Here is a 12,858-nt window from a genome sequence, read left to right on the forward strand (position 1 = left end):
TCTTCTTTTTACTTCTGGTTGAGCTCTGATCATCCAGTCACTGAAGCCAGGATAAGTGGGTATTATCTGCAAATGTGGGTGTTCTTATGCATATGCCCTCTCTTCTTATTAGCTGGACGCTTCACTCTCCACTTTAGTCCTCTGTGGCTATGTCACTGACTCTGGGCCCAAGAGTCCCCAGGTCTTGCCACACTCAGTACCCTGGCTTCTAAGGAGCATTCTGGCTGTCCTTCTTCCAAGACAGACTTACTCACTCTTCTGGCCGTCAATGGTGTATATTTAATATTCTTTGAGGTACAACCTATGGGCTGGATGTTACTCTCATTCTCATTTTTACAGATGAGGAAACTGACTTGCAAAGTGGACTTAGTCATTGGCTCCAAATTCCAGGTTGTAAGCCAGGGAGTTAAGAGCCAGAGGAAGGTGTATTGAAAAGCTAAGCAGACAAATAAGGAGGCTTTTCAGTGGAGGAAACATTTGTAATGAGTCTTAAGTAAGGGTGGGTTTGGCAGCAGGGGCAAGGTCAAGAGTGAGCTTAGCATGTCTATTTGTGCACTGGCTGTTCTTTCGGGCCCAGAAGGAAGCAGAGAGAAAACACTAAGGGTGGGTAAGCGCCTTTATGAATTCATGCTGTGAGCACACGTGCCTCTAAGTCTCCCCCTGCAGTGACACATCAACTCCTCAACAGCCTTATCTGGAGACCACTGTTGTTCAAGTCCCATTTTACAGGTGGGCAAGCTGAGGTCCAGAAAGGTCGAGTCACTGAGCTTCCACAGCTGAGTGGTGGAGCCCAGGCCAGGGGAGGCTAAGGAAGTGAGCAGAGCGGGGAATTGGAGTCCCACTTTCCTTTCTAGACAGCATTTGATCAATTCTGTTTGAATTGAGCTGTGGACCTTCCCTGTCTTGTTCATTGTGGGTGCCCAGAGTTTTGTCAGGGTGTGGCTCCTAGTGGACACACACACACTCACACCCCATAGACTCACATAAGCTGATGGCAGTTCCAAGAGTGCCCAGGGAATGGGCCATATCCCCTGCTCCTGCTTCTAGCTCCTTCCAGCTGACAGCCTCTATCAAGAAACAGATGTTCCTGCCCCCATCTCTACAGTGGCTGTGCCCATCCTTGTCTGACCTGTGGGGGGCAGGATGACATCAAGGCAGGTGTAAGTCAACCAGTGTACCTGTTGGATTGTAGCTCCTCATCCTGAAGTACTCTGAGGGGAATAGACCCCTCAGCCCATGTGTGTCAGAGTAGAGCTGTAGATTTTCAATGTCTGATTTTTCAGCAGTAGATTACCAGGCCTTGCTTTCACGGCACCTCAGTATAGACTTGAGCTTCTAAACTTTCAGTTAGTAGCCAAGCGTATTAACTGTTTGCACCACCTTGGGCTCCACTAGGTGAGGACGCTAGGTGAGTGACTCATCATCCTCACATAGGCAGTGGGGTTAGATTCACCAGTCAGCACGTACACACCAACGTCATTAGGTTTACGTCTTTGATGTGACAAGGAGTCCTAGTGGTACAATGATTAAGCGCTCAGCTGCTAACGGATAGGTCAGCGGTTCGAACCCACCAGCCTCTCATCCGGTGAACGATGTCTGTAAAGATGGCTGCCTTGGAAACCCTATTCTGTTCTATAGGGTCACTGTAAGTTGGCATAGACCAGACAGCCGTAGGTTTGGTTTGGGGCTTTTGGTTGATGTGGTGGCGACAAGTGCAGATTGGTGGGAAGACACAATTGAGCTGGTGTGTAGTTTGCTCGTTGGGTCACTAGGGCCTGGGTGATAGTTCTTAAACACCATCAGCCTGTACGCTTAGGGCCTGGGATGTGAGACTGGCCGGTGAGCTCCAGATGCAATCCCTACCTCTCTCTCATCCAGGTGGTAGCCTCGCGGGTCCTCTTTGTTCCCAAACTCCAGGTCTGACATATTTGCTCTCTTCCCCCAGGACTGGTCCTGGTCGCTCATCGTGGCCTCGCTGGTGGGCGCCTTCGGTTCATCCTTCCTCTATGGCTACAACCTGTCAGTGGTGAACGCCCCTATGCCGGTGAGTGCCCCGCACTGCGGGATCCGTCCAGCAGAGGGCGCTGCGGTCACGCGCACGACTTCGGATTCCTGCCCGGCCGCCTGTGCCATATTGTTGTTGTTGTCGTTTGCTGTCGAGTCGATTCCGACATAGCCAAGAAAACTCTGTGGAGCAGTTCTACGCAGGGTCACCATGCATCGGAATTTATTTGTTGGCAATGGCTTGGAAATTTTTGTTACTGCTGGGTGGATTCAAACCACCAACCCTTAGGTTAGTTGTTGTTAAGTGCCATCGAGTCGGTTCCGACCCATAGCGACCCTGTACAGGGTTTCTGAGGCTGTAAATCTTTACGGGAGCAGAAAGCCTCATCTTTCTCCCGCGGAACAACTGGTAGTTTCGAACTGCTGACCTTGTGGTTCACAGCCCAATTCGTAACCACTATACTGCGTAATGGTTACAAGTCGGGCTGCTAACCTCAAGGTCAGCAGCTTGAAACTACCAGCCGCTCTGCAGGACAAAGATGAGGCCTTCTGTTCCCATAAAGATTTACAGCCTCAGAAACTCTATGCAGTGTTGCTGAGTCAGAACCAACTCCATGACATATAACCACCAAATACCATATGGTCCAAGGGCCTGACATTCCCCACCCCTGGTTTAGAGGGGCAGCAGAAAAGAGGCAGACCCTCAAGATGGATTGATGCAATGACAGCAACAACAGGTTCAAACACAGCAATGGTTGTGAGCATGGTGCAGGACTGGACAGTGTTTCATTCTATTGTACTTGGGTTACTGTGGTAAAAACTGACTCCATGGCACCTAACCACAACAGCAGGACACTGGTTCAGTGAGTGGCAGCTTCTGCTTTGAAAAAAAGACTTCCTGGGCTGAACATTGAAGGTTGAACAGACAGTTGGTAGCTCACTATGTCCCATGTGCAAGGAGGTTGGGAAATGTGTCCACATGGCTGGGACACAGGGTGTGTTTGCGGGCAGGGAGCTAACACACCAGACGGGAATCATAGTGTGACTAGTACTGGCTGCTGCTCAGACTTTTCCTTGCTAGGGGTCCAGCATCCCTGTGAGCAAAATGCAGGGGAAGGCTGGGACAAGGAACCTTGGAAACTTGCAGATGTGTTTTAGCATCTGGACTCTATCTATGCCAGGGTAACCCAAATGTTCTTCTTTGGACTTTTTGGCATTTTGGAGTTTCTATGTAAGTTCATTCAAAAAACTAGTTCTGATACTCCAAATGGTTTGAACACCAGGGGCCTGGATGACTTTGACAACCTCTTGAAGCATCAGTACTCTGATTTTGACATGATGAGCATCTCTCTGGTTCATGATGATGATGGTGGTGGTGGTGGTGGTGGTGGTGTGCTGTTGAGTTGGTTCCACCTCACAGCAACCCTGTATAGGGTATCTGAGGTTATAAATCTTATGGGAGCAGAAAGCCTCATCTTTTCCCATGGAGTTGCTGGTAGATTCAAATAGCTGATCTTGCATTTAGCAGCCCATCTTGTAACCCATTCTGCTGCCAGGGCTCTTTGCCTGGTCCATATTGGACTTTATAAGAAGACCAGGAATTGGGAATCTTGCTCCCTCCTAGGAGTTGAGCACCCAGAAGAGAAGCTAGAGAGCATGTGCACTGATATCTTGTGGATAACTTGAACTTGGAACAAAATAATGATGGGTAGAGTCATACATGTTCAACCAACCAATTGTAGAAAGATGAGGAAGGTACCCGTCTGTTGTTCATTGAACACATTCTTTTATTCAGTGAGTATCTACCGAATGCCTACCATGTGTCCAGCACTGAGACTCAGGGATATGAACCTGGAGGAGGTGGCATTTGGGCTGAGCTATGGAAGAGGATGGGCAGGGTTTCCACAGGTGAAATAGGAAGAGGCAGGGAGTGTCCACACATCCAATTTTCTGGTGATGTCAAAATGGTGGTTTGTTGGAAATGGTTACTAGAAGTGTGTTGTGCTGGTACACAGGAGACATGTTATTGTTTGTTGCCATGGATTCAGTTCTGATTCATGGCAACCCCATGTACAATAGAAAGAAGCAATGCCTTGTCTCACACCAGCTTCACAATCATTAGTATCTTGGATTCCATTGTTGTGACTTCTGTATATGTCAAATGCCTTCCAACATGGCGGCACATCTCCCAGCACTATATTGGACAATCAGCCATAGGGTTCTCATTGGCTGCTTTTTTGGAAGTCAATCACCAGGCCTTTCTTCCTGGTCTTTCTTAGTCTGGAAACCTGTCGAACTTGGGTGCTCTTGCTGGTATTTGAAATACCGATAGCCTGGCTTCCAGCATCACAGAAACACGAAGGCTGCCAGGGTACAACACACTGACAGACAGGTGGTGATCAGGGGACACAGGGAAATGGAATGGAGGAAGAGGTGCGGAAACAGAGTAGATTGAGAAGAAGAGGGTTCAACTCTTGGACTGAGCAAGGGAATTCTAGTCTGTAGGCACTGGGGAGCCAGTGAAGGTTCATGAGGGGTGAGTGGTAAACTCACTGCCTGTTACAAAGGCAATTTTGGTGTCAGTGGGAAAGACAGGAAGGGTTGGAGCTTGGAAGAAGGAAGATTGTGAATGGCAGAGACCATGAGGAGGTGAGTGTAGAGAGCTTAGCATAACATCCTTTCATTTTGGGAGAGGAAGGATTTCTGAAGACTTAGACAGATCTGGTGTGGGTTGATGTGCTGGGCTGAAAAATCAGCTTGAACCACAAAGTTGGGAGTTCAAGCTTATAAGCCACTCCTCGGAAACCCTATACAGGGTCACTATGGGTCGGAATCAACTCAATGGCACTTAACAACAACAATAACAACACAGGTCCTCTACTTTTTTAGTACTGTACCTGGGGAAATGGTTCCTTATTACTGACTGCTGATGTAGCCAATCTTCGAGACAGGACTCAGAGCAAAGAACAAAGTGTTCCTAGAGTGTCAATATTTATGAGGACAAGGGAACGGAAATCTCCCAGATCTGTCTTCCTGAGGGAAAAGGGGAGGGAGAATTTACAGGGATCTTGGTCATGCGTAGGAGTCTGGGGAATCTCAGAAGCTGTGGCTTTGTTTATTGCACGCTGACTGTTGTGGACACATTGTCTCTAACAGGTACCATTAAACTTTCCCAGCCTGGTTATCAGTAGCCTTCACAAGAAATGTGTAGCTGTTTTTCTCATTTCCTAGGATACTCTTTGGAGTGGGGATTCTTGTTATTGTTGTTGTTAAGTGCCGTCAAGTCAATTCTGACCCATACCGACCCTGTATAGGGTTTCCAAGGAGCAACTGGTGAGCTTGAACCACCGACCTTACAGTTCAAACGACTTTGCAGTCTGACGCATTAGCCCACAGCATCACACCAGGACTCTTAGGTGTCATTAAATTGGTTCTGATTTAGCTATGAATTAAAAAGAAGAAAAGATTAATCTCTGAAAAGGAAATTTCCTATGGGATAGTAATTGATTCTACCACTCGTTTGATGGTTTGTCGTACTGTGGTGGCTCACGTGTTTCTGGGATTCTGGAAGTTATGGCACCAGTATTTTAAATACTAGCAGGGTCACCCATGGTGGACAGGTTTCAGATGAGCTCCCAGACTCAGCTGACAGACTAGGAATATGGAGAGGTGGACCGTTTCTGAAAACCTTATGGATAGTAGCAGAATACTGTCAGATGTAGCGCCAGAAGATCAACCCTTCAGGCTGGAAGGGACTCAAAATACGATTGGGGAAAAGCTGCCTTCTCAAACTGACCACAAGGCCATGAATTAAGCAAAACTTTCAGGACCTTCATTTAATAATGGGATACAACTCAAAACGAGGAGGAACAGCTGCAAATATCCATTACTAATTCAAACATGAAATGTGTGAAGTACAAAGCAGGGAAAATTGTCAAAATAAAATGGGACTCATATAGATTTCCTAGGCATTATTGAACTGAAATTGAATTTTATTGGCCATTTTGTAGCTGACAATCTTGTGGTCCTTGATTTCCATCAATAAGTATTTTAAGTCCTTTTTCTTCACTTCCAGCAAGTGAGGTTGTATCATCTGCATATTGAAGTTGGTAATGAGTCTCCCTCCAATTTTGATGCTGTGTTCTTCTACATATAATCTAGCTTCTCAGATTATTTGCTCAGCTACAGACTGAATAAGTATGGAAAAAGGATACAACCCTGGCACACATTTTCCCCGATTTTAAACCATTCAGTATTCCCTTGTTCTGTGTGAACAGCTGCCTCATGGTCTATGTGCAGATTCTTCATGAGCACAGTCAAGTACCCATTCTTGACAATGTTGCCCATAGCTTGCCATGATCCACACTGTTGAAAGCTTTTGCATAGTCAATAAAGCACAAATAAACATCTTTCTGATATCTTTTGCCTTTATCCAAGACCCATCTGACATCAGCAATGATATCCCTCATTTCACATCCTCTTCTGAATTCAATTTACTATGCTGGAAACGAGAAATTGAAGAGAAATGGCATTGCATTCATCATCAAAAAGAACACTTCAAGATCTATCTTGAAGTACGATGCTGTCTATTATAGGATAATATCCATACACCTACAAGGAAGACCAGATACTACCATTATAATTCACATTTATGCACCAACCACTAAAGTCACTGTCTTGTATCTCAATGTAAAGAAAACAAAAAATCCTCACAAATGGAACAATAAGTAACATCATGATAAATAGAGAAAAGATTGTAGTTGGCAAAGACATCAATTTGCTCAAATCTGCAATCAGTGCTCAGTGAAGCAGCAGCCATGAAATAAAAAAATATATTGCATTAGGTAAATCTGCAAAAATAACAACAACAAAAAAAACCTCTTTAAAGTGTCAAAGAATAAAGATGTTAGTGTGAGGACTAAGGTGCACCTCACACAAGTCATGTTATTTTCAATTGCCTTATATGCATGCAAAAGTTGTACAATGAATAAAGAAGACTGTAGAAGAATCTATATGCATCATTTGAATTTGGTTTTGGCAAAGAATAATGAAAGTACCAGGTCCTGGCAGAAGGACAAACAAATCTGTCTTGGAAGAAGTACGGTTCAAATGTTCCTTAGAAGTGAGGCTGATGGGGAGGCTTGTATCTCCTATCTTGGATATGTTGTCAGGAGGGACCAGTCCATGGAGAGCATCATGCTTGGGACAGTGGAGCATCAGCAAACATGACGAAGACTCCCAACAAGATGGATTGACACAGTGGCAGCAGCAATGGGCTCAAACGTAACAACAATTGGGTAGTGTTTTGTTCTGTTGTACATTCGGTTGCTATGAGTTGGAATCCACTCAACAGCACCTAACAACAACAACAATCATTAATATCACATGCAAGTAAAATCATGCTAAAGATAATTCAAACGTGCTTGTGACCATACATCTACAGGGAGCTGACAAAATTTCAAGGTCGATTCAGATGAGGACGTGGAAAGATGAAAGATATCTCTGCTGACATCAGAAGGACCCTGGCTGAAAGCAGAGAATACAGAGAGATGTTTACCCGTGTTGTATTGACTATGCAAAGACATTCGACTATGTGAATCATAACAGATTATGGAAAGCCTTGATCTAATATGACCTCAATTTATGTTGATTACATCTGCATAAACGCAGTTTCTAAATTAGGTCATATTCCCAAGGACAAAAGCAAACAAAGCAAAATAACCAATCTAAGTTAAACAAAGCTAGTATTGTCAAGTCTGTTTCTACTCCCAGAGACCCTAAAAGACAGAGTCGAACATCCCCAGAACGTTTCCAGAGCTGTAACTTTATGGAGGCAGACAGACCGCTTCATCTTTCTCCTGCCAACCTGCTGTTGGGTTCAAACCCCTGACTTTTGTGTTAGCAGTTAGTGTCTATCCAGTGCACCACCAGGACTCCTAGAGGGGTCAGGGGTTAGGAATTCCCTAGATCCAACAACAACCAATATGTACAAAAACAACTATGAATGGTTTGGTTTTTATCATGAATTTCTTCTGAGTTGACAAGCTTTTTCTTTTCCCTGGAGAGGAAGACAGATCTCTTTGGCGTTCTTCTTTAAACCCAGAGTAGCACAATTATTTTGACTTCCCATAAATTTCCCAGCAGAAATGTGGATCCCGACACTTTCTTCTTCATTCTTCCCCCTTCCACTCCCACCCTCTCCCCAGGGCAGAAAAACAAACAGTGGTTAAGGAGTAAAATCAACTTCTCTCTCAGTAAAGTGGAGCTGCCCCAATTAGCCACAGCATTGACAAGCTTTGACAAGATACCAAAGGATAGCTTCGCATGGACCCACAGAGAGCCCCGTGGGAGTCTGGTCCTTTTCATTCGTCTCACCCTGAGCTGGAGTCCTACAGACTGTCCAGGAAGCTCAGATGCTCCACAAGCTGCATTTGTACATGTGACAATGATTGGTGTCACCCAAGGCATGTTCTCACACCAAGTGGGAGGAGAAGATGGAACAGCTGTGGAGAGGTGTCCTTTCGGATTAGATTGGTGGGAGGCAGGGCAGGTCTTGGGGTCTTGGCAAAAGGGCAGGGATACCAGGAAGGTCCATTGTATCTTATCATTACAGCAACAACCAGCAATTGACTGGAGGCAGCAGGATCTCTGGGTAATTTAAGCATGGAATGGGGTGGCCTTTGATCTTTGAGATTCACAATCTTTTTTCTGCCTTGCTCTCTTCTTGCCTCAGAGGAGTCCTGGTGGCACAGTGATTGAAAGCGCTTGGCTGCTAACCAAAAGGCTAGTAATTCTCACCCACGGGCCACCCCGCGGAGGAAAGATGAGACAATCTGCTTCTGTAACAATGACTTGTGGGATCGCCCTAGTCGGCCCTGTGGGGATGCTGTGAGTGGGGATTGACTTGATGGCAGTGAACTGATCTCATTAGTTATAAAAACAATTCAGGCCTATTTCTATGAGCAGAAGGAACAGTGCAGGCACATTTGAAAATAGAGCTGTTACTATGAATCAATCACCTTCTCTGAGTCAGTGGTTATACATTAAAGTTGCACACCAGCTATGGTGGTAACAACCCATTTTACAAATAAGGGAACTGAGAGGGAGAGATTGAGGTACCTGCCTGGTGGATACAGTGCTGGGGGGTCTGTATGTAGACACTGAAAACCTGTACCCCACTCAGAAGCTACTGTGAATGATTTATCAAAAGTCACTCCATTTTTCCATGTAATGTTTTATATCACCAATATAATTTACAAAGATATGTTCAAAAGTATTGCTGCTGGGAGAAGAGCACAAGAGGAATGTGGGACCTTATCCAGAGAAGCAGCGACACCAGAGATGGAGGCAGAGATGGGGACATGGAGAGAGGGAGCAGCTGGGGACTCTAGATTCATGAAAAAAGAGGGACTGAGAGCTGGCGGCCAGGAGGCAGGCTTGCAGAATGTGCCCTTTGGTAGTGTAAATGATTATATATGCCTGAGTGTTAAAAATAAAATAAAATAAAATAAAAGAGAGAGAGATAAAATGAATAGAGAGAAATACTGTCAACCAGTGGTACATGGAGGGGGTTCTAATCATTGTAATGAAACAAAATATATGATTTGCTGAATGTAAAACTGATCTGCTCTGTAAACTTCACTCAATTCACAATAAAAACTTCAAAAATAAAGTATTGCTGCAAGGGTTCTAGTTCCTAGATGCATGGGTTTATCACAAGAAAACAAAAAGTGTTTAGACATGTATCTGCCATCAGTGAATGGCTAAAGACAATTTCTCTCCGTGATACATCTGTGCTAGGCTGTCTTCAAATAATAGATCCAATTAAAACAATGGTGTCTCAGGGGAGCCGAAAGATCAGGTAAATTCAAGGCAGAAGTTAACTCAGAAGGTTATGGTGACTCATTCTGGGAATTCCCAGTGGGTCATCTAGACAGATTTTCTCAAAGGATGCTTTAAGAAAACAGGAAACTGCATTGGTAAGGAAAAGGCCAGGGAAGTTTCACTGAGTGCACTTGCTTCTTTGTCGAGGAGAGCAAGGGCTCTCCTACAGGAACTAAATTGGGAAACCTTACGCTACCCATCTTGCCCCTGTAGACATCTTTTTATCCCCCGAGGATACCAAAACTGCCATTTTGACATGGGGTAAAGTGAGGAGCGAAGGAGTTCTGGTAGCGTAGTGGTTACAAATTGGGCTGCGAACCTTAAGGTCAGCAGTTCGAAACTACCAGCGGTTCCACAGGAGAAAGATGAGGCTTTCTGCTCCCATCAAGATTTACAGCCTGTCGCTATGAGTTGGAATCTACTCCACGGCACATAACAACAACAATCTAGATGTAGGATATATTGAGAAACAGTAGCTTCCCATTTTGTTATTTTTCATTAATAAAGGCTTCTATGATTTTGTAGCAATATTTTTTAAAATGTATTATCATTAATCCAGGGGCTTCAAAAAGTTTGTGGAAAAATTCCATTATCTTTTCATCCCATTATTCCATGACCATTTTACAGACCCTCATGGATGCTCTTTTATATAGGCTATTCCCTTGCCTCTTTGTGTGTTTTGAATTACTATTTATATTGTCAGCATGGTCTCGTGAGATTAGCAATTCTTCTTCACCACCACCATTTTTTTTTTTAACATTAAATTGTCTTTTAGGTGAAAGTTTATACTGTGAATTGTTGTTGTTAAAGCCTCAAACAGTTGGTTCTGACTCCTACTACCCCCGTATAAGGAGCTCTGGTAGCGTAGTGGTTACCAATTGGGCTGCAAACCTCAGGGTCAGCAGTTAGAAACTACTAGCTGTTCCGCAGGAGAAAGATGAGGCTTTTGCTCCCGTAAAGAGTTACAACCTCGGAAACCCTGTACAGGGTCACTATGAGTTGGAATCGACTCCGCGGCACATTACCACCACCATAGGGTTTCCAAGGAGCAGCTTGTGTGTTTGAACCACCAACCTTGTAGTTAGCAGACTCAATAGATTTAACGATCTTTATACAAGTTGTTTTATGCTATTGGTTACAATGTTCACAGTGGGTCAGCATTCTCATGTTTCCTTTTTGTTTCCTTTGTTTCAATTGATCTAACTTCCCTGTCCCACCTTGCCTTCTCATCATAGCTTTTTGGTAAATGTTGATTACAATGTTTTCCTTTAGTTCATTGTTTCAGGGACACCTTAAAGTGATGTTGTTTATTTCAGAGTCCCAATTTCTTATTGGCCTCTGATGTTGCTGTCTTTTATAAGCTGCTTCTGCATTGTCTAAATTGGGATCCATGAGTCATTGTTTGGTTTGTTTTGTTTTAATCAGAGCTGGTGGAGCTGAACTGCTCACTGTCAGGAGAGGGGGTGGTAACTTTCCAGGCCTGGGGTCTGAGTATTCCAGGCTCTGGGGATCACCCCACCCTGCCCTAGCCCCTGGGGACCTTTGTTTATTAGAACTGGGGAGCCTGTATCTTTGGTTCAGATTTTTCTCAGTTTGTAAGGTTCTTCTGGGGGAAACTGCCGTTGTATACTCCTATGGGAAAGGACCCCAGCCCCACCAAGTCTTGGGGAGCTTAGCTAGAGGGTGGATACAGAGACTGCTACAGCCTGAGGGGCACAAGGAAAACTTGGGGTGTTGGGAGGAGACTCCCAATAGATGACAGATTGCACTAACAAGCAAACCCAAAATCATTCTTTTACTGACAGGGAGTTCTTCCCAACTCATGGTGACCCATGTGTTAGCATACAACTGTGCTCCCTCGAGTTTTGGATGGTTGATATTTTGGAACTAGATTGCTAAGTTTTTATACCAAGGTGCCAGTAGCCGGACTCAAACCTCCAGCGTTTCAGTGGACAGATGAGCATGTGAATGGTTTCACCACCTGAAACTCCATCTACAAACTAAACCAAAAGCCACGGCCATCAAGTCAGTTCAACTCATAGTGATTCTATCTAGGGTTTCCAAAATCATAAATCTTTACAGGAGCTGACAGCCTCATCTTTCTCCCTCAGAGCAGCTGGTGGATTTGAACTGCCAACCTTGCAGTTAACATCCCAACACCCAAACCACAGTGCCACCAGGGATCCTTATCTGTAAGCTCGAGGTCTTTGTTCCACAAATGATTCTAGAACTGGGGCTCAGAACCAGCTCCTGGAACAGTACTTGATCCAATGTCATTTAAAGGCCCTGCCTCCTCCAGGCTGGGCTTCAGCAGCTGTGAGCAATTTAAGCCATAATGACAATGCTTACTAACATGCTTAAAGGAGAGGGGACTGTGGTCTCAGAGCTAATGACGGGTCTGCCTGAATTCACTGTCCTCTGTAAACACAGCTATGCAATCTCTAGAAAGAATGTTCCAGGCAGGAACAAGACCCTGGATTCATTTTCTGTGAACCAGAAGAATGTTGGGAATGCACAGTTCTAAGACTTTGCTGAGAGTCAAAGAGAAAATGAAACTTCTTCCTTATAATTGAACCCAGGGGCAGTTGGGCCCACATCACAAAGGATGTTGAGGGGTTGTCTATCACAGAACTATCACCAGGAATGGCTTTAACAAACAGGAATTTATTCCATTACAATATAGGAGGTTGTTGTTGTTAGGTGCCATGGAGTTGGTTCCAACTCATAGTAACCCGACACATAACAGAAGGAAATATTGCCGAGTCCTGTGCCATCCTCACAATTATTATGATTGAGTCCATTGATACTGCCATTGTGTCAATCCAGCTCGTTCAGAGTCTTTCTCTTTTTTACTTTATTAAGCATGATATCCTTCTCCAGGGACAGATTCTTCCTGACCACATGTCCAAAGTATGAGTGATAAAGTCTGGCCACTCTGGCTACTAAGGAGCATTCTGACTGTACTTCTTC

At 44.6% G+C, this 12,858-nt stretch overlaps 1 protein-coding gene across 1 annotated transcript in view; it reads left to right on the forward strand.

The window, feature by feature from the left end:
* Nucleotides 1-12,858, forward strand: part of SLC2A9 (solute carrier family 2 (facilitated glucose transporter), member 9) — a gene marked incomplete at its 3' end in the record, with an annotated part of 151,835 nt that overhangs the window by 2,097 nt on the left and 136,880 nt on the right. Inside the window, exon 2 of the mRNA XM_006874672.1 lies at nucleotides 1,946-2,044. Coding sequence (XP_006874734.1) covers nucleotides 1,946-2,044 — 99 coding nt within the window. The remainder of the gene's footprint in view (nucleotides 1-1,945; nucleotides 2,045-12,858) is intronic.

Source organism: Chrysochloris asiatica, unplaced genomic scaffold (genome assembly GCF_000296735.1).
Source record: "Chrysochloris asiatica unplaced genomic scaffold, ChrAsi1.0 scaffold00292, whole genome shotgun sequence".
Lineage (NCBI taxonomy): Eukaryota > Metazoa > Chordata > Mammalia > Afrosoricida > Chrysochloridae > Chrysochloris > Chrysochloris asiatica.